This window comes from Chlamydotis macqueenii, chromosome 13 (assembly GCF_036417535.1).
Source record: "Chlamydotis macqueenii isolate bChlMac1 chromosome 13, bChlMac1.mat, whole genome shotgun sequence".
Lineage (NCBI taxonomy): Eukaryota > Metazoa > Chordata > Aves > Otidiformes > Otididae > Chlamydotis > Chlamydotis macqueenii.
The window spans coordinates 13159009-13181351 of record NC_141568.1 but is presented as its reverse complement, the minus strand read 5'-3'; the positions used below and the strand labels follow the sequence as shown (position 1 = coordinate 13181351).

General features: G+C 37.8%; 1 protein-coding gene across 11 annotated transcripts in view; it reads right to left on the bottom strand.

Annotated features, from left to right (window-relative positions):
• The window catches only part of C13H19orf12 (chromosome 13 C19orf12 homolog), a 56501-nt gene that overhangs the window by 27323 nt on the left and 6835 nt on the right, over positions 1 to 22343 (bottom strand). For 3 of the 11 annotated variants that reach the window (XM_086757971.1, XM_086757972.1, XM_086757973.1), the window contains exons 3-7: positions 20384 to 20564; positions 12689 to 12839; positions 10421 to 10548; positions 4250 to 4345; positions 3299 to 3414 (exon numbers count right to left, since the gene is read on the bottom strand). In XM_086757971.1, coding sequence (XP_086614097.1) covers positions 3332 to 3414; positions 4250 to 4345; positions 10421 to 10548; positions 12689 to 12839; positions 20384 to 20564 — 639 coding nt within the window. In that variant the 3' untranslated portion in view covers positions 3299 to 3331. The other 8 variants (XM_086757969.1, XM_086757968.1, XM_086757975.1 and 5 more) reach the window with 8 other exon arrangements.

Sequence of the window (22343 nt, the reverse complement as noted above, 5' to 3'; positions counted from 1 at the left end):
TGCTAAGCACATACCAGCAGAGATGACCTTGGAAACATAACCTAGGTGTGAACTCACAAAGTCTTAACTGAAGAACCTGCAAACAACCTGAAGCTACACCCCCAATGCACTCCTCTAAAGAGAACCGTGCGATGTAGCAACGGTTCAAAGGACTTTGAAATTTTGCTAAAGCCAAATATTTTGGTCTCCTTCCCCTTCCTGCTCTGCCAGGACCTGCCTCAAGTCCTTTATATTCCTCAGTTTTCCCTCACTGAGGCGTTTGTTGGAATAGGTGCAGGAAACAAGAACTGTATTCCAACTTGTAATCAGAGAGTCTGCAGAGTCAAAATAATGGGATGAAATAACAACCCAGTAGCTGGATCAGCTGCCTAAATGACACAGGGAAAGAAATCTTTGAAAATTATCCATAAATCTCACAAGCTTACATATTTTCAGCACTGAAATAGGTAAAAAAAACCACTTGTCTTTTTAGGTCCAGATAAAAACACTTTAGTTGTATTAATTGAATGAGGGTTTATTAAGATTTATACATTGATTTAGACCACAAAATCCATTACTAGGAATGAGTTTTATTTATCAATTATTTCACTAAAGAGACCCCCATATTACTAGGTATCTTTCCTGTACTAAAGGTGATACTGAATCTTCATGTAAACTCATTTTGCTACACAAACGGACACTTACCTTCTCTCTGCTGGTTCTTAAGTTAACAGCAGGAACCACGCATGAAGTTTGGGTGGGCACAGTATGGAACTGAGCTGTGGGCAATTACTGTTACATTTCTACAATCTATTTTTCTTCTGCTCAGCACAGAACAGACATGAGTAAGTACAGTAACTATGCAAGAGCAAAACCTGAGAGAAAGAAGAGATCCAACAAGAAAAGGAGGCCACTATCTGACATTTTAAAAGGGCAAATCGAAAGCAATCAACACCCAACAAAATGCTCAATGTAGGATGAGGTGATAGCTTAGGATATACTTAGAATACTGTAATGAGGCTAACAAGTGCTGTGTGTTTTAATGTAAATTAACACAAGATAATCTCTTCACATATTTAAGTGATGCACTTCAAATTAATTAATACATATTTAATAGAAGTCTTCTTGAACAGCTGTTATTTACTTCTGGAGTTTCTACACATTACCACTGCCTGCTTTGTTCTGCTCTGAAGTTGTTCATGCTCCAAAGTACTTTAACAACTTGGGCTGTATAAAAATTGAACACTCTTCCCAAAAGAGACAGCCTTTCTGATAACTTAATATTTTTACATTAAATATTCAAACACTTTCTGAACAAAAGGTCAAATTCTGCTTTCAGCATCTGTGTGAAACAGACAAGCAGATGCTTAATGCTGCTAGACAAATATTTTTGGCACAAAGAATGATAAAGAGTTGGTGATCAGTCACATTTCCAGGCTTTAAAATCAGCTTTCCTTTACTTCTGTTCCTACCATACATTCTGCACCTACCATACATATGTAACAATACAGACCCAAATTATGGCCTGTTCCTTCCATAAGCATTACACAGCGGTATGTTAAATGAAATCCTGACAGTGAAAGTGCTGTCTACAGTACTCGTTGCACATTATGAATATCACACCAATTCATTAGTGTTTGTGTCTTACAAAGACTACTGTGTCTGACGTTACTTCATTTCGACCTCGCATACAGCATGGAAGTAGTTCTCACTTACCACCCCCTTCATTCAGATGAAAACCCATTTGAGTTCCAGTCACTTCTGAGTTCTTCAGATGTGAATGAGTAGAAACCAATTCAAGAAACATGCTGGTAACACATTATATTTTCACACTCACAGTGATGAATGTGACTTTTGGCAACTGTAATCAGTTTCTTTAAAAATAATTATAATCACTGAGCAACCCTTTGGTGTCTCAGTTGTAGTTTTCAGCTGACTACTTGAAGATGTTTACTTTTCTTATGGCACTAGAGCACTGGCCAGTGCTTATAGCTTACACGTCAGACTTTCTAGCTTACAGATTTACTGAAAATAACTTTAAAAGTTGGTAACAATTGTATTAGAAAATACTTGTTGGGACAACCATCATTAGATCTTCCGTGTGATGACGTATGGAAATATACACAACTTGTGAAAGGCCTGAAAACAGTTCTAAATACACAAAGGTGAAAAATATGTACTGATTTAAGCACACTGATATTACTGATATCTAAATGCACTCTACTAAATTCACTCTAATGAAAAAATGTGGTGTTTTTCACAATAAAGAGGACCTAAGACAGCACTCATTACTCAGGCTAAGAGCTTAAAGACTAAAGCAGATCAATGCTTTACCTGGTAAATATACTGTGGGCGAATGACTGTGTGGAAGAGAGATGTAGAAAGCATCTTCATGATCCTCAAATAATTCTGCACTGCCTATACCAGCAGCTTGGACTTAGAGCTGCAGATGCAAGGAAGGAGGAAGATGACCTAAATTTTTTTTCCTCCCCCTTAATTGTGACTGGTACAAGACTGAGTTAGCTTTCAGCTAGAACCAGTTTCCTGACCCCTATGAGGCCACATGAATGCTCCTGCTGGGGACAAGTGGTTGGGACAGAACTGTTGGTTTTGATGGAAGTCCAAACACACAGCAGATTAAAACATCTGTGTAAATGTGGACTTTGACAAAGTAGTGCCAGCCATAATAAACAGGCATCTGAAAGGATTTCTATGCATTGAAACTTTGTCAGGGTGTTTAGGAGGTAAAGGGAGAAAAGCAAAACAATGCCAAGGTTGTCATAGGGTCTAAAGAATCTCTTTGCCTGGAGGTCAGTACACCAAAGACATTTCACTGCTTTTGGTGGGAGCCATGTGGGAGATAGACTAGCCCAGAAAAAAAAAACCTGAGGAGAAAACTTCTGGAATCACCATTATGTTAATGAAACTAAATTTCTTTAAAATCTTTTTGCTTTTGGAAGGAGGATACACTTTTTGTTCCGAGAAGCATCAGCACTCTGCCAGCTGACACAAAAGATGTGTTTGTATACTTGCTTTGATATCTACCATATATACCATTCATTAGCATCAGCAGAAGCTCGAAGCATAGATGTCACGGGAAGAGAGTGAGATCCCAGAGGACAAACTTAGCGCCCAGTATGACGGAATGAAAACATGCCCACATTTTATACAGCCATGACATAACAGGTATTCTTTGGGTTCTTTTAAACTTCCTTAGAGCTAAAATATCAAAGTCAAAGAGAATCTGTTACAACATACACAGTGAGACTGTCATATTTTTCCTCTACATTTTACAGGAAAAATTAAAATCTGTGTTTACCTGTCAGCTTTGGTAGAAAGGTTTCCATCATAATTACACCTTCTGTATTGGAAGGAACCAACAGTTTTTAACATCACTAATACTAGTGTGGAGAGGTACAAAGCTGTAGGAGCTTGCTGAAAAATAACAATAAACCTTTATTAAAATTTCAAATTTTTGCAAAAACATTTTGACTAAATTCAAACTGTACTTCATATGTAATTATTTACATTTATTCTCTAATAAGTATTGTAAGTAAATCAATTTCCCAATTATCTTAACTTTTTGTATGGTATACAATTACTAGATTTTTGTAATAAATGCACAATTCTAATGAAAAAATAATGATCTTGAACTTTAATAGAGCCCTTCATTTGAGGAGATGAAAGTGCTGTAAATTCATTCATTTATTATGTCTTACAACCCCTGTGTGATGTAGGTACTATTATCATCATTTTACAGATGGGGAAACTGAAAGGCTAATTAACTTGTCCAATTACAATACTCTTAGCTGTAAACTTAGGGCATCCTATTATATTCACAGGCAAACCAAACCTCAGCTCACCTGTGATGAATATTTACCACAAATTCTTAAACTCCATACGCATTTTACTTATAGGAGAGAATATATTACACAAGCCTTCAGAGTGTTGGTTTTGCATTGACGATAGCTTTGAGTGCCACAGAAATGTGCTGCCTAGAAATAAACATCAGAGCACTAGTTTATTGTACAGTGTCACCACATTTCCCACCTAGTTATCGAGACAATGTACGTTTTCATTTAATGTTATTAGCCATTCATTTGTGCTTTAATTCTGTATGATGTGTCATACTGCACTTACACACACACTAAAAAAGATACTGTTTGCTGACAAACTCATTCTCTCAGTTTACTTATATGTTCCATAAATTTCTTTACTCGGTCAGGATCAACATCATTTGCCCAATAACCTTCTTTCTTGAAATACGAACCAATTATTAGAGCGTTTGCATCCAAGTAGTTCCTCACGTTCTCCAGAGTCACTCCAGACCCAATCAGCACAGGAATCTTCACGGCATGTTTAACCTCTGTAGAAAAAAGGAAAATTAGGGTTAAGTCCCATCTTTGAAACTCTATCAAGACTCTAATTTGTGTACATTTTCAACAATAAAGGTGAGTATCAAGAAACTCATGATCATGGTATTTCTTACTTCTACTATGTAATTAAACAACTTCTCCAGAAAAAAAACATCTTCAGCGCTGAACAGCTGTTAAGAAAAATCTCACTTTTATTTAACTTTGCATTCTGTTGTATGAAATGCTGCCGAAGAATATTCCTAGCCACATATCAGAGGATGGTTTCAGTGCTATGGAAAATACAAAAGTTGGGTCTTGGTACCATACCTGTACCCCTCTTTATCCTCAAGGAACAAGATTTAAGCAAGATTGAGCTGAATTGGCTGGCAGAGAATGTACTGCATTGTACTATACTCTCTCATAAATTCATTTTTTTTCCACATCTGTGGTAAAGAGAGATGCTAGATGCAGGAAATTCTTGCACAGCAAGACCAGACCCTTGTACTTACTCTGACTGTTACCATCCCACTTAGAGGCTCTGTTGTGCTTGAGGTACTATGCACACATGGAAAGGAGCTATTATTAATACGGTGTTGCAGTAGCACCCAGTATAGATTCCAGGCAAACCAGGTCCATTGCCATGACAAAGGATTTATTGATGCTGGAGTGACCATGTGGGCTGCTGGGCCCCTTGGGGGAGGGGGGGGGCCGCACTGTGTTCTCAATTTCTCTCACCTTAAGACGTGAATAATCACCTCCCCAAATCTTTCCATGAAGTAATCAAAATACAGCTATAAAAACAAGATACCATTCTTGTTTCCATTCTTTGTGTCAGCTCAGATGCTTTTTAGTAAGTCTGGTGAGATCATTACAGTGGAAAAACTTTTGTACAGCAGAGCTGTACTTATTACAATTCTTCAGTCATCAGTTTAAAATCACAATAATGGCAGTTGGACTGGTGTGTTTTTCTGCCAGGTCTGCTTGCTGAATTTATGCTACGTTGACAACTAGTAGAACATCTTCAGTGAAGAAAGAAGGGCCTTATTCACAGGAAACTGAATGTGCTCTCTACTTCCTGATAAATTTCAGTGACTCAGAAGTAGGAAAGCAAGCTGACTCCATTGATAGCATATACTCCAGCTAGTTTACTGGAAAGCAAAAGATAGTACTGATGAAGACTACTGCTCTTTCTGTGAATGGCAATGGAACAAAAAAGCCAATTATTTTTTCTACATACACTATGTGTTACTTGATTATCTGACCCTTTACCTGGCTCTGAAAGGAGAAACAGACAAAATATCAAAAGAGGGCTCAAATTATCACAGATCCACTTCACCTCTCACGCACAGGGGTGGATTTCAGTCCATGGTTCAGGTGATCACGTTCACTGTGAAACGCATGCATTCTGACAGACCCAACTGTGCGGAAACTGATTTGCAGCTCAGTTACTGTAGCTCACATTTTTTAGAACAAAAACAAAAAGGGATAGCTGTTTTGACCATGGAAAGGTTCCCTATAGATAAATAAAAGGTTATTAGAATATTTTCTGCAGAACTTGGGTCAGTACTAGCTTTGGGAAAAAAAAAAATCCCAGTTCAAGTATTACTAAGCATACTTCTCATCCTTTCACTTCAAACTGACCACCTTAAGAGTCACTCATAGGACTGGATGCTTCATCCCTTGCTTAGAGAAATGTTGTGAGCCATTATTTCTGATGTTTAAAAACATATTAATTAGTGATAAACTGATGTAAGGTGGTTAGAGCTTGAGGTGACTAGGGAAAGCATATATGCAACATATAAAAGTCTGCTTCAAAACACTGTTTAAGTGAAGTTTTATCAGAAGCCTAACTTATTAATTATGCTTCAGGGAAAACTAATTATTTATCACCTTCCTACTTCACTGAAGAAAGGGGATTAAAATGCTCTTGAATCTCTTTTTAGGTCACATGCCCTACTATTTTTCCATCTAGAAACAATAGCTCCTTCTTATAAACATTGAAACACAAAAATAAAACCATTCCACACAGTCTTTATCGAAAATTTCAAACAAATCAGATGGATCATGCATATATGATTAAAACTTTAGTTATTTCTATGCATATCGTGATATTCTTATCATTATGCTGCTTAAAGCAACAAAATAATTAATTTTTAGTTATTTATAGCATTATTACTGAAATCCTGCTCTCAAAAAATCATAATTTTATTTATATAGTATCTACATGCTCATAGAAATATCATATCTGCTTCACATAGATACCAATGCATAATTAAGGTGCTACAGCTGACCGCAGACTTGCACAACAGTACTTCACTGTATTCCCAGAGGAACTGCGTTCCAAGTCAATATTTGTTTTTACAACAAGTGCATAAGGCACATTAGCAGGTAGTTGTTTTATAATTATTTCACATCAGCAGGAAAAATGAAGAGCCAAATAATTAAACAAAGCATGATCACATAGGTGTAAGACAATAGCTCAGCCCTACTAGGCTAAGAGTAAAAACCAGTGAAGCCTGAGACTGCTGTGAAACTGTAAAAAAAAAAAACCCAAAGCTTTCCAAAGTAGCAAGGTATCCAACTCCTGCTACGATCCACACATGACACATGGAGTCCACACACATCTCCTGTGCTAGAGATTTATTCTTATTGACAATGTGAAGAACGGCAACGGGAGTGCCCAGTCTGCAATGAGACTGGCTTACCTAATTAAGTACGCCACAGAGGCTACTTGTAAGTCATTTCCAAGCACATCAAGGCCTGAAGTTGATTAGTGGCAGGTGATCTGTCCATTGCCTCCATTAATACAAATTCTAGCTTGTAAAAGAAAATAAAGCAACAGCAGTGAGAGATGCTTTTGCGTGGCAATGTTCAGTCATTGTCGGGATGTCTTTAAACAAAGAGATTTGCTTTAAACCTCTCAGCTTTCTTCACTTTTTTGTTCTTATTTGATATATATTTTACACAAAGACAAAAGGAGACAATTTTATGATGTCAGAGTAACAAGAGCCTGAAGTTTGCACAACCTGCACATTTCTCTATTTCAACAAGCTGTAACTAGAGGGCACTGTGCTCTTTCTTGTGACAGAACATCTGCAGACATGTCTTTAATAAAATCCAATGAAATAGTGCTTGGTTGCAAAGCACAATGAAAGCATTTGAACTATGGTACGCACAAGTTACATGAAATAAAGGCCAAATGCTCCTAGCTTGAAAACAATGGCAAAGAGCAGTGTAAAAATAAGCACCACTGTGCCAATAACTTGCTCGACTACTTTTCTTTAACAGCTTTTTCATATGCAGTGATCACTGTACCGTACACAACGCTATGTTTATGGTAATGCTCCACTGTAACACATTTTAGTTTTTTAATTCAAAGGACTTTTTCTCTGTCATTAAATCTAGGGCTTACAAGAAGTACTGATCAGACTCATGTCTCCCGTTTGTCTCTGAGGGTACATCAACACAGCAGCCTCTGTTTTGAACTAAATGTACCATCAAGAAGTGAGAGGCTGAACCAGTCTTGATGCTCCTTTTATGAACAAAAACTACCCAGCTGTTGGGTTTCATGATGTACCCTGTTTTCCACTGGTTACTCAGTTGAGGCCATTTGCTTTGTTCAAACAGTCATACAAAGCTTTGGTCACTTAAAACACAGAGTGGATGTGAAGCAGGTATTTCAGTGGTTCTACGCAAAGAGAAAACCCAACAGATTCACACACTCCAACCAAAGAATGTTTCACAATGTAGCAAAGTGGAACAAGCTTCTATAACCGCTTACATGAAAATATAGTTTAATTAGTTGTAATTCAGCTATAATTCCTGCTCCTTATTAAGAAGTCTGATTTTTGGACCCTGTTCTCCATTGACCACTACTGCCCTGCGATGCCCAGAGCGCCCCAGAGCAAAGCCTGCCAGCCTCCGTGAGGAGCGATGTTGACAATTGCCTAGAAGAAGGCAGCGACACAAAGTAGAAGCAAAACCCTACTGAACACAGTGCCCTAGCTTGACAGGGAAACACTCATTTCCCGCACCCCATCACAAATCAGTCAATTCAACACAAAGGCAAAAACACTTCTATATTACTGCACAACAAAGCTGAAAAAAAATGACAAAAATCTCATCTGTCTCTTGGTTCTGCTTTCAAGAGATGCTTTGCAGTGTGATGAAAGGTGCCCAATTGTGTGTGTCATTGTAATACAGCACTTCCAGGGCTGCATAAATTCGTGAAATGCAAAATTTCACTCACATCAACACCAACTTTGCAGACTGTAGATCTGATTCCTTTTAAGAATCCGCTGACACAGATATGCCTAATTTGTCATTTCCTTATACCCTGGAATATTGATTTTTAAGTTCTTCTCTTCTTTTAAGACAGCATCCTTCCCATGAGAGGGTCTGCTAACACCCAAAACACTGTGACCTAAGTAAAATAAACCCATGATCTGCAGACTGTTGCTTTCACAGCACAAATCTAAACACAAAGGTAACATGCATACTTCATTACAGCTGCCAGCTCTGATTCATTTTGTTCTTTGGACTCAGAAAGAAAGCAAGACAGACTGACATGTTTGTTCACATGAAAGAGAAGTAAAAGCCATGGTGCTGTCTGGTTGGAGTCCTGTAATAAAAAAAAACAAAAACCTATGGGCCTAGAGGTCAGGTTTTGCTCTCTGATGCAGGCAATCAATGGAGGTTGCACAAGCATATATGAAAGCAGAATTTAACATAGAATTTTGCCCTAAGACTTGTCAAATCCTTTAAAAAATTATTTAATCTGCATTAAGAGTGATGGGGACATTAATTGCAGGCAGGGATGGAGCTCTAGATTAACGAAATTCTGCAGTCTCTAAAACATGCCTAACTTTCAGGGTCACCTGTTTCATGTATCATTCCAGTTTACTGTACCAAAAGACCCAACTAATTCAAGAGCTCAGTGTTCACACCAAACCATCATTCTTTTTAAACATTGGTAATTGAAGCATAGTAACTTATAATCTATTATTTGGGAAAAAGTTTAACACCTATGAAATAGGAACTCATTTTGACAAGTTCAACATTAATTTTAAATGCTGTTAAGCGTATATGATATAGATAAAACCTTGGAACACTGAATCATTTCATGTTATTTCAAAAGATGTTTGAGGTTCAGATACCTATGGCAAGAAAAGTATGGCTTTCACCATGATCAGCTAATGTAAGTTGAAAACTATACACTCTACACTAGAACCTCAAAACACGCTAAGTTAAAGTACGCCAGCAAAAATAAAACCTAAAAAAATATACATTCTGTTTTATGTAGTGAGACCCTCAAATTCAAGCTATTATCTAAATTAAAATTAGTGATGAAACCTCAACGTCCCCATGACAGAACTTTAATCTTAGCATGGGAGCAATCCAGTTTCATGAAAACAGCCCAAACTTAGGCCAACGTAAAAATATGAAGAATCATACAGCACATTTGCAAAGGTCAGGACTCACGGTTCAAATGATTCTCCCTTGATAAAAAGTCCACATAATTTAAAAATTATTTTGATGTAATACCTTTCTATCTACCAGTGAACTCGTATTCTTTCTGAAAATCTCTTAAGCAGTAGTCTCCCTGCTATTACTCTTTGGAATGTTGCCTTATCAAAATGCCCCTTTTCTTGCAGGACTTCCATTTTCATTGTGAAAGATAAAAATGGAAATCTTCAATGGAAAGATTTATAGTTAGTTCATTTCCTAATAAGGCTATAAAGTATCTTTTTCTTATATTAGGACTTTTTAGAAGTGCAACAGTCATTTTTTTAATATAATTGTACATACATTTTTTTCATTTAAGCCTCAGCATCACTCAGTTATAAAAGCTTGAATTAATTTTCATTTTTGTCCCACCAAATTGTTGTTTAGAAACATACGACAGCCAATCTGAATAGCACCTCAGTCACATTAGTTCTGCTGCATCAAATCAAACCCTACAGTGAGAGTCTTTTCTTCCCTCTTTTTTTTTTCCTTAAGGAACAGTGCATATATAGATTTCTTTCTACATTAATCCAGAAGCTGATTCACTGCCTGTTGTCCGACCTTCGTGTGACAGCTCTCACCTTTCAGCTCCCGAGGATCTGCAGGCAATCCGGTAGCCGTGCCAGTCAGTACAACCCCATCAGCGAGGAAGAGCTCGGCAGCCGACGCGGTCTCGGCCACGCTGACATCTGCCGTCAGAGCGTGAGCACTGTAAACAGTGGGAACGTACCCTGTGGTTACTGACGGCACACACATTTGTTATCCATCTTGTTGAATGTTTAGACTACATTTCTTCATCTTCCCCGCTGTCAGAACAATGAAAGGCAGGCTTTGTGAGAGCGGGTAAGCGTCCTCTTTTAAAATGGGAAGTAAAATTCCATTACGAACAAGAGGAAAAAATGCAACTTTTTCCATGAGGGAACCATAATTGATCGGTCTATTGCTCTGGGTCTCCTGTTTCTAAAGAGTGATTGCTAAGTGTGAACTACCAAGTGTCAATTGAGACAGCTGCTTACATGTCGAGCACCTGTATTTCAGAAACGTTGAGCACACACAGCTCTTTGACTTCAAGTGGGAGCTGTAGATGTGCAGTCATTCATAAATCAGATTCTGTTGCCTAGAACAGAATTAACACCCTACACTTCATTTCACGAAGTCCAGCTAACAGAAAGTATAGTTATTACCTATATAATCACAGGAATCATCTTACACAGCAGTTACAAACATCAATTATCTGCAACATAGCTTTTCAACAGCAGGCTTCGATATATGGGTGATGCACTTTGTCTAACGCCTATACCAACAGCAGCTTTTAATTTGATCAGTTTTAAACTTTGAAAGAATTCCAGCCATTGCTGGTTCAACACCTGACTTTGTTGTTTCTATATTTCCAATGTGTTGTACCGATGAGTGCTGATGGAGCAGATCTTTTCCTGGATTGACCTGGATGCACAACGCTCTTGAGAGGGGGGCACACTCTGGCCACATTCAGAGGTAGCACGTGCATGCAGTGCCTTCCACTCATGGCGATGGAGGCAAAAGGAAGCACACTAATGCCCTTTCTGCAGCTGGATAAAGGCAGCTCTAAGTACCTAATACATAAAATGAGGTTGAAATGGGGCTTAAGAGTAGTACGCGCCCTAAAACTAGTGTGTGGAGGGTAGCTGTAACACAGCGAGTAGACGACAAAAATAGTTTCTCTCCATTTAAAGAACAGGAGGCTAGCAGCTCTCAGTGGCAGGCATGTTTTTCTACACTAAAAAACTCAACCAACAAGTCCTTTAACATTTCCTTCTCAGCTTATGAATCTGCCTGAACAAAAACCCCTTTTCCTTTCTTAAAAAGCAAATATTTTGAACAATAGGAAGTACAATCCAAATATTAATTCATCAATTGTCAAGACAAAGGAAAAAAAAGTCACATGATGCAATCATTTTTTTAACAAAAAAAAAGTCTAACACAATGTACTTTCTATTTTTATAGATATATACATACATATAGATATAAAGAAATCATTAGAAAGAAACCACTCTGAAAGGACCTTAAAAGCTTAATTTGACCACTCTGCATTGTTTTGCTCCTATTTTGAAATTTATTACCTGTTTATTAGGTATTTAAGATCTTCCTGACTTGGTTGTTCTCATGATTACCCACATACTACACACAAACATTTTAATTAGGTTATTTAGCATGTATAATACATAACACTTGAGCAGTTCTTCTGAGGAAAAAGAACCCAAAGAGTGACACCTAAATAGCTGAAAGTACCATGTGACAGTAATGATACAGAATCAGTAGAAAAGAAACTGGATTCATCTGTCATAAGTTCCTTCTGTTTGATAGTCATAGAACATAATCTGTACATAGACAGCATTGATTTAAGTAGAAGAAAACAGTATTATTGGCAGGAAGGAGAAGAAAGACAATAGCTTTTAAAAAGTGCCAAAATATTATGATTTGGATGCTTTTACACAGCAGCTGCTTGCATAACTAAAAATAACCTTGATGTCTAGCCTCCAGAAACAAAATTTATTTAAACATAATAGGCATATACACAAGTATAGAAAAACTCACCTAACACCAGATACAAAACTTTTACAGTCTGTATCTATAAATTCTGAAGGTTAAACAACTGCAGACTTCACAGATGCAGCAACCTGCAGCTTGCAGGTGCACATTTATTTTTAAACATTTCCCCTAATAGCACTGCAAGACCTTGCTTGAACAATAAAGTTCTCCCTATATCATTAACTTTCCTGACACTAAACAGGCATTTAAAAAATTAGAAAAATGGAGAAAAATGTAAGATCATGAAATTCATTTTTACATAAAATATTGCTTGTACTTACCTGTGTTTCTTTTTAATATCAGCAAAAATCTGAATGTTCTCTGCTCCGACTTGTTTTCTGTATCGTAGCAGGTTACCTGCACAGGCATTTATAATCCCTTCATCAGCGACATGAGAAAACACAAACCCTTCAGCCCGGATAAAATCAAGACCTGAAAACCAAATTAGCAATCTGTTAGCTAAAACTGAAGACTGAAAAACAGAAACACTAAAACCAAACAAAACTCCACCTTACTGCCCCTCTTATTTGATCCCAACACAAGTTGTTCCATATGCTCTAGGACTACTCAGCCTTGCTTTTCCACATATTTAAATTTTACATTCTTTATTTTCACCCATATTCTCTCCAACTTATTTCCATTTTACCACCTTCAATTCCTGTCTCTTCCATAGAGCCTGCCAGCTTTCTCCCTATCCCCACGGTTCCCTTCTCTTTCTCAGCCTCTATCAGTTTGTTCCTGTGTGCCCCAGAATGGGTGGTTGCACACCCTGTCCTGCCTCTTGCCATGACGTGCCACTAGGCACGAGCTGACAGAAGAGCAAGTAGGTCAAAACACAGCTCCTTTGTCCAAACGGTGTGCCTGCTCTCCAAAAAGGGCCATGAACTTGGGTGTCTTCCATCTTTCCAGATACTCTTTCGTTGTATTACTTCTTTCCCAGCCTCTATTTCCCTGTTAAATATGCCTAAAGTTGGCCATCAGGTCAAAAAAAGCATCAAGATCAAGGACACAGACAGAGGAATAGCATTAAGTCTTCATCTTTTAGGAAATGAGGCAAGAGAAAACAGCCTGCAACACATTATATACAACCAGTTTGACTCTCCATCTGAATGTAGCATGTGTTTTCTACACAGCAGCACCTCAACAAATTACTTCTGGACCTGTGGCAAAGGTACAAAAAGATAAGGTTTGTGAAGAAGGGAACATTTTCTACTCTATCCCAGACTTAATCTGACCATCAACTCCACCATGTCCTAGCAACGTGGTTTCCACCACATTCATTCATTTTATTGCACTTGGAAGGTTTTGTGGGATGGATACTTAAGAGAAAGACTACAAGTAGCAATGAGTTCACAAAGGCTATTAATCTACTCTCATGGACCCCCTACACAGCCTTGAAATATCTCTGTATTGAAATACTGAAGCCTTGGGCCATAAGACCACATTTGTGAAGAAAAAGATTGAATTCTGACTCCTTTGTTGTATTCCCCTCTTCTCTCCAGTCTTTCATAGCCTTGAAGTTTATTTCACTTGTCACTTAACATACGTGTAAAAGCTCTGCACTCATCTTGTGCAGCTTTTGCTGTTCTTCCCATTTGCTTTAGAGGTCTTTTCCAAGCCCTTCTGAAGCTCTGCTGTGGCTCCAGCTTTGGAATCAGCTGCACATTCAATTAGAGCTGACATCATCCCAAGGAAACCAACGCATGTGAACGCAGCCATCAAGGATGCAATCCCACCCAGCAGAGAACTGCTTCGGCAACAGAGGCCTCACCTCAGCACATTTCAAATATAAACATAAACGATCTTTACAATGTATTTACCAAATGACAAGGTGTCTGTTTATTTTAAAATTTCAGTTTCATTCCAAAAGCCCTGAAGTTGCAGAAACAGAAGCTTATGCCTGATAGAGAAGAGCCTGTATTGCTTAGCAACACAGATCCCAGCTAACAAGAAACATCACAGATGGATGCCAAATCAAATACGAGCTGTCCTGTGCCTTGAGATTCGCGGGTGAAAAGCATGGAGTATTCTCAGGATTCAGACAACAGTATGCCACAAGTACAGTTACAAGTGCTAGTACATATTGGGTAATAAACACAGTGCAAATAACTAGACTGAGATTTCTGCATCTAGGAACAAAAGCTACAGGTTCTACTTAAATCACCTGAGTTTACAGTGCAATTCAGAGTTAAATAAGAAAAATTACTTCTCATCCAGTCATAAGACTATCAATGAGTCCAGAGATATGTTACATTTTCACAGCATACAATGTCTCACTCAGGACAGAGGCTATTCATTGAGTAATTTCATTTATTGAAATCACTGCTTATTGATGCTTCGTTTGTGTTTCCTTAACTTCATAATTTAAGACTTTCTGCTAAACATTAGGATTGTACTCAGTTTAACAAGGCTGCACCCTCTACCTGGGTTTTTGGGGGCTATGAAAATACAAATTTTATCCAACTGTAATAGGTGCAGGGACCAAATAATTACCCTTCTGTTTTATGAAGCCATAATCAGATTCTGCTAATGAATTCATTTTTACGCTCATAAAATTGTGAGAATGATACTATTGCTTACTTTCACATTTGGATAGTTGAAAAGTAATAGCCGTTGAATAGTTAATAGGCAGTCCCATTTCTGACTTCCATGGGAACAAAAAAAAAATTGGTAATGTCACTGGAAAACAAGAACAGGAAATCTCCAACGAACCCTAATAAAGAGAACTTCAAGACTATATTAAGAATATAGAATCAAGTAACCAGATGCTGCATGGCCTGTTTGAAGAACCAGAGCTTGTCTCTTTCTCAAGAGTGTTACTCCACTTACTTTAATCCTATTTGAACAGCTTTACCTAAACAGCTTGTAGAGAAAAGTTTTATTTTTTTTTCTTTCCTTCCCATGATAATTTATTATTAAAAGGAAAACAATGACAGACTGAAACATTGCTTCTGCTGAGAAAATACTGCAAGACTGAGTTGATGGAGGAAATAGTACTTTTATTTTATCCATCTTACATGCTGCAAATGTGTGTATTACTGCATTTTAACACCAAAAAACAGTGAATTGGATGTAAACATTGAGAAGCCCTTTCTCAGGCATGTTCCTTCCTTCACTTACGAAGTGAAAAGGAGCTGGGAGCTAGGATTTACTGCTTTCACAGAAATAGGATCTGGCCTCTGTAAGGCAGCAGCTCCTGGTTGCTGCTGAATTTTGGACTACAGGCAAACATCTTTGCCTTTACACAAAGGCAAGATGCTGCAGGTAACTTCACTGCTGATATCTTGTTTTACACACACAGTAAATCCTGGCTCCCAGCTCTTCTTGCCTTCCTAACTCAAAAAGAATCTAAAAGACTGATTTTGTGCTGAAAATGGAAACTCAGAGGAGTATCAACTTCACCTGCTATTGATGCTAGAGGCAGTCTCCATGCTGCAAAGACCTTCTACTACTCAGGACATTGTCTTGCAGCAGCTCCTTCCATGCTCAGCATGGGAGGCCTGGGAGAAGCATCTGCAGCAGAGCTCACAGCGCTCACTGCCTTGCTCCACAGCACCTGCCGATGCTCCCCGAGGCATGCACACCTCTGCGGCAGTACTCAGCTTAGCCGCCTCCCCCCACTCCTGCTCCCAGAATTAATACAGTGGCAGTTAAAAAGAAAAGCAAAAAAAGCAGTATACAATTCTGCCCAGTTCTATCCCACCTTAAACAGTAACACAGTCTGCAGCAAGTGAATTCCTGCGGAGGATATCTCTGCTGGTGTGTGAGGGAGGGGAATGGTCTCAGACAGCAGAGCTGTATTTATAAAAGACATGGAGATATCTGGGCACCTGGGATATCTTCTGATATGAAGCCTCACTTAATCAGCTACCAACTGTGTCATTATCATTGATGAAGACTAATTCAGAAATAGGATTTCAGTAACATGATCCTTAAAGGAAAAAAAGGACAGTTTTACAGTCAGGTGGAGGTGCAGTTGGACTAGATGATTATTTTAAGTCCTTTCCAGCTGAACTATTCTATTCTAAATCTGAGATGAGAGAAGACAAACTTAAAAACTGAGCCCTGGTTCACGAGTGTAATACAGGCTCACCTAGGTGTAGAGAAGCTGCACTCTCCAGTAGACCCTAGAGTCCTTGCTCCCCGGCACCCAGACTGAAGCTCTGGTCAGAATACAAGATCATAACTTGCCTCTGGCCCATGTGCCCGGGCTTTCGACTCCATGGAGTCAAGATACAACAGGGAGAGGTACCTGGAATACCAGAAGTATTCCCATGCATCACTAGAGAGATACAGCTTTGAGGACTGTTTTATGCCTTGATGGCCAGGCCAACATTCCACACCAGCAATATTTCTTGAAATCCTTCTTCTCACCATTAACTTTCTCTCCATTAGGTTAATGACAGGCCAGTTATTTATTTCTTCTCAATCACTGCTACATGTTGGTAACAGAGAGCATGCAGAATGTGCAAAATAATAAAGGGAGTTTCACCAGCATATACTCCCTGTATTATAACAGCTCTGCATCTCCTCTGCAAAGACCTGGACTGAGAGATTACAGCCAAGCAGAACATCTCACTGGTGCAAGGAAAAGCACAAATAGCAGCTTTTGTACAATTCTTTTTGACACAACGGTCCCCTCTAATATGAATAGTGCTTCATAATTAGCAAGCTTTCAATAAAAGAAAAGCTCTGTAATTTGGAAGTAGATCAACAACAAACATGAGTATATGAAATTAATGCAATAGTTAACTTCAGGAAACAAGACACTGATACATAAATAAAAAAAACCAAACACTATACCAAAAACTGACCCCGGCTTAGTGAACATATGACATTCCTGAGCACTAAGAAATGATAACCAGTAATATTTGCTAAACAAAAATAAGTAAGGGAGCATTTGTATTTTTATCTCCTCTACAAATGCTCATAGAACCTGCTTATAGACATCATTCTGCTTCAACTTCAAGCAGATGTAGTTAATTAAATCAGAAACTACAAACAGGAAATTATACACCTCAAAAACACATGGTACACCTGTTAATAATGAACCATTGAAAAGTAACCGTAGCAAACAAATTCTGTCTTGCTTCTCCACAAAGAGCATTTTAGGAAAGAAGGAAGATAATACAGTCTTTGGAGAATGTCATTAAAATGAACTATTAAGAAGGGGTGTTTTTCTGAGAATAAGTATTTGAGATTAAGATGGCTTCCAGTCAAAGACAAATACAAAACTGTACTATTCTGTATCGTCTCTAGGTTTTGTGGTCTACAGTTCCTTCGGGACATGACTGTATTTCATATTAAAATGCCTACATTAGAAGAGTATAAAAGTAGAGCAGCAGAGGACTTAGTATTAAGAAAGGTGCAACATGAATCTCCCCCACTACTTGGCTATATAATGACACTAATTTTTGAGTGAGCTGACATTGCCCTCTGTCCTTAGGAACAGAGGGAAATCTGGCAGCTTTCAACATAACCTCTTGAAGTCACAAGCAGAAGCAAAAGATCAGGCACAGTGATGCTGGTTTTTGGGGCAGTTCGGGGGAATGTGGGCCCTGCAGCAAGGCCCCACAGCAGAAGGATGCCCTGCCCTGCTGGATGAATGCCCTTGGGCAACCACCTCACCCAACCTGCTGTGGTGGAGCTCTCGGTGCGCTAAACCAAGAGCATTCAGCACTGGTGTAACCGTCTGCAATAATGTTTTGGAGGTGGAGGATGTTGGCAACAACTGTTTGGCTCAATAGTTGTTTTTTGATAATGTGAGGAACTGCTTGTTTCTGACAGAAGATTGGAGAGACAGTGGTTCCCTTTTCTTCCTCAAGATCCCCCACTATTTTCCTACCATTGCCCTATACCTCAGCTGAAGCACCCAGCATGAACATGTTTTAGCTGACATTCCTTCCTTTAGGTGCCCAATTGAATAAATAAATGTTTCCTAAAGAATTAAAATTTTTTTTTTTAAAAATCTCAACCTTCTTAGATGCCTTATTCCCTGATTTATTGCTGTTATGTTCAAATTTATCCAATACCTTGTCAACATGCTAGGAAAATTCAGTAATTTCATCTGTTAGTATTTAGCTACCCAAAATATGTTTATTAGCACAACCATGTGTTGCTGCTGTTGAGCTCCTTCTAGTCACACTGTAAACCTGCTGACTGTTTACTCCCTTCACAAAACAAAATCATTACCTACACCTAGAGACCACTTACCATTTCCCTGTTCAGTTCTCTTCAGAATGGTTATTTCTATCAAAGATAGGAGTTTCCACAGGGAAAATGAAATGACTGCGTAGTAGCAGGAGATGTTACATATGCTTTTTAGCTAAAATACCTCCAGCAAGTATTTTTTGTAGTGAAAGCATACAGGGCTTGCTTTATTAATATCCACCTATTTAAATCATATCAACATTAAAATCATTACTAATTTGCTACAGAAAAACTACTCAAAGTCTTGCTATGTACAAAGCAGCACTCACTTTACTATGGCTTTGCTTAAAGTTATTTTCTTTTCTTTTTGCTTTCCTATTCAGTGAACTCAGAGACCATAATTTTTAGAGAAGTGCAATGAAATGCATTAAAGACAAGCCTTTCCTAGCTGGTATTCTCCAGTTACAGAGCAAATAGTGCAGAACGGTAGTAGAGCTGAGCAAAATCTGAGCCCTCTAGGAATTCTCTCCCTCATTAATAATTGCTAAGAAGTAAGAGAAATACATTGTTCCCACCCTATATCCCTTATTTAGTGATCGATTTCACTCCTAGAAGGCTGCATAACTCACTAACAGTTTGACTATCGCTTTTAAAAATAAGACGTGTAAATATTTCTGCAAATGCCTACGTACCTCAATTATCCTACATTCCCTAAAAATAAAATTGAATTCTGTTAGCATTTTTATTTTAGGTTTTCATATAGGTTCCACTGCAGCAATAAAAACTGAGTTTTGTCAGTTTGTCAAGTAGCTAGATACACTGAAAGTGCCAACTTCTGATTTTAAAGCATTCAAACCAAATCTGAGTTCAAAACACATCTACCAAAAAGAATTCTCCCAAGAAAAAGGAATTTAAGACTTTTAGAACATATCAACATAATTAAAGCTGCCACTGCAGACAAGTTAGCCTACATTATTCTATCTGAAGTATGTTTTTCAATGAACACCAGCATCTTAGTTTTGCATTCTTCGAAAATTCTGCCTGTTTATAGAATTTGTACATTCCAAAATGTGCATCCTTGTTGTAATCCATATGCAATTTGGGCAAAAACAGGCATTAACCCTCAATTTATGAAGTATTTAGGAAGTACAAGCCTTCCATATTAAACCAGCCTCCATCTTTAAATTATGGAAGGTTACAGATGAAAAACTAAAACTGCTTCAGTGAGCAGTAGGAGCAGAAAGGTTAGCAAGTCCAGGATTCATGCAATAAAGATAGATTCATTTCTATTTAATTGCCTCAAATGCAATTTAATTTTAAGTAGTCTGGCTAGCTGTACACTCAATTTTTTGTTATTATATAAAAAGCTTCATTCCATCCATTCATCAAAAGAGGCAATGAAAACTTAGTTTTAATGGATAACAGTAGTAGCAACAACATATAATTAGATGCTGAAACAGGATGCCTAACCACAGTGGGTTAAATTGATCTTTAAATACAATTTCACTGAAGTAAACAGAGTTACACCAAAGGTGGCTTTTAGACATGAGTAGATTTAAACTAATCATTATATTTAGACAGGTTTCACCTAGAAAGCTGCAGCAAAGGCCTTGGGATTTTTAGCTGCCTCCTACTGAAGCAGTGCACAAGTATCATCTATTATAATCAAGCAGGCATCTTTCTCAAAATCTAATTTCTGCTTTTCAGGGTACAGTGAGCTTTTCATGTCTCATTTTTCATGGTATCTATGTTAGTACAATGCCCAATTTGCAGAGAGTAAATGCCATAGCAAACAACAGTAATAACTGATGAGTTATTTCTATTACCTGCAGCAAGAGCAACCGCTATCGCCTGTTGATTTGCGGCACACAGGATCTGGACACCCAGCGTGAGATGGGGGCAGGCTTGTCTCACCGCAGCACTAATGACTGTCATTGCTGCTGTTACTTCAGGCCCAGGACACACCGTGTAAGGAAGATCATGCATGTTTTCTACTATCAAGCCATCCTGTGAAGATGATTAGAAAGAAATATGATTAAACTGGAAAAAAGGAACTTCAAAAACATGGCTGGTTCACCATTATGCTGTTTGTATTAAAAGACACAGTAGTTTAAAGGTTTTCCTTCAAAGGAAGGATTATCTACAGCAAATTGTATTGACGCATACAACCACTTATAAAAGAACTTTCATCAACAGCATGGTATTTGCAGGGAAATAATGAAAAGAAACAAATGGGATTTTACTTATATATTCATCAATTAGGATTCCTTTGATCCACCCTAAAATGTGAACTATAGGCAAATGAGTTAAATCTTATACCTCATTAAAAATAGTATAGAGTCAAACCTCAATTATCCAAGTGGAATACAGGATATTGAGTATGGTTGGATAACAGACGATTTAGAGATAATCAAGGCCATTGTCAATTCAATTCATGTCAGAAAATAAGTGTTATTTTAGATAAATAAAAGAATTTTGTGTTTGACTATCATTGTGCCTATTTGCAGTGTGTCTAATACCACAGTATTAACTATTGATACCTCTCCCATTCTGGATGAAGAATTACTTGAAGGAAGATATTGCTATTTATTACCTACTATGTCTCTCACTCCACACACACATACTCTTAACAAACAATGGACTGATGATAAAATACTCTGCTGATATAATTTACTCAATTTATTGAAAATATTCGTACATTATCTGGTACTTTGTACTTTTCCAATCATTGTATAGTATACACCAGAAAGTTTTCAGCCACTGCAAATCGTATATAATTTTGTCAAGGACTAATAACAAGAGTAAAAGTATAGCCTTGAAACATAATTTCAAGCATAACGTTTTGCATTTAGAGTAAGAATGTTGAAATAAGCTAGAAATTTCTCACCTGCTCCAATTTAAAAGTATAAAAAGTTTAATAGACAAATTAATTGTGTGTATATATACATATATAATTGCGTATAAATTCCACTCTCTCTAGCTTCATCATACATCTTAATCCTTTAAAATGAGAGCTTTACATTTCAAAGATATTCTAACTAAACCAGAATAGAAAGAAGAACATTTGGGGGAAAAAATTACAACTAGAGATTAGACAAAAAAGTTTGGTTAATAATAACGTAGAGAATCAGGAAGGGGGAAAAAAGGTTTCCTTTTTAAAAAAACTTTCATACGTAACGCTTCTTTAATCTTTGTTGTAGCATAGATGCCCTCTTGGTAGTAAAAGATAAGACAGTATATAAAATGCAGTCAGCATATAATGGCTGAATTACTGGCTAAGCCACAGCCATCACAAATGAACATGGAACACGGAGGATGGGGAAAACTGAGAATGGAAATAATCCAGTGGATCAGTATGGGCAGTCCAAGCACACGACCTACACACCGTCAGTGCACCGGGGTACAGCTGCCTTCACCAAATGACTTACAGCTCAGTATTTAAATACACAAAATACATGGAATCTTAAAAACAAAAGGACACGACCTATTAATGGAAAAAGTGATCTAATATTATGAGCACCCAACATTAGACCTACACAATATTTGGTGCCATTCATCAGCATATTTAATTACAGAATTCCAGTCCAGGAAAACCTCAACTAGGTGAAGGAAAACTCGATATGGCAACTAACCAAAACATCTGTCCTCGATTTTGCTTCTACATCCAATTCAATATATAATTTAAGATCCACGCACTTCTACCTGTGACAGGAGGTAGCCATATGACAAAGATGACAACCAGTCCACAGAAAACCCACAACATTTTCAGGAATTAAAAAAATCACA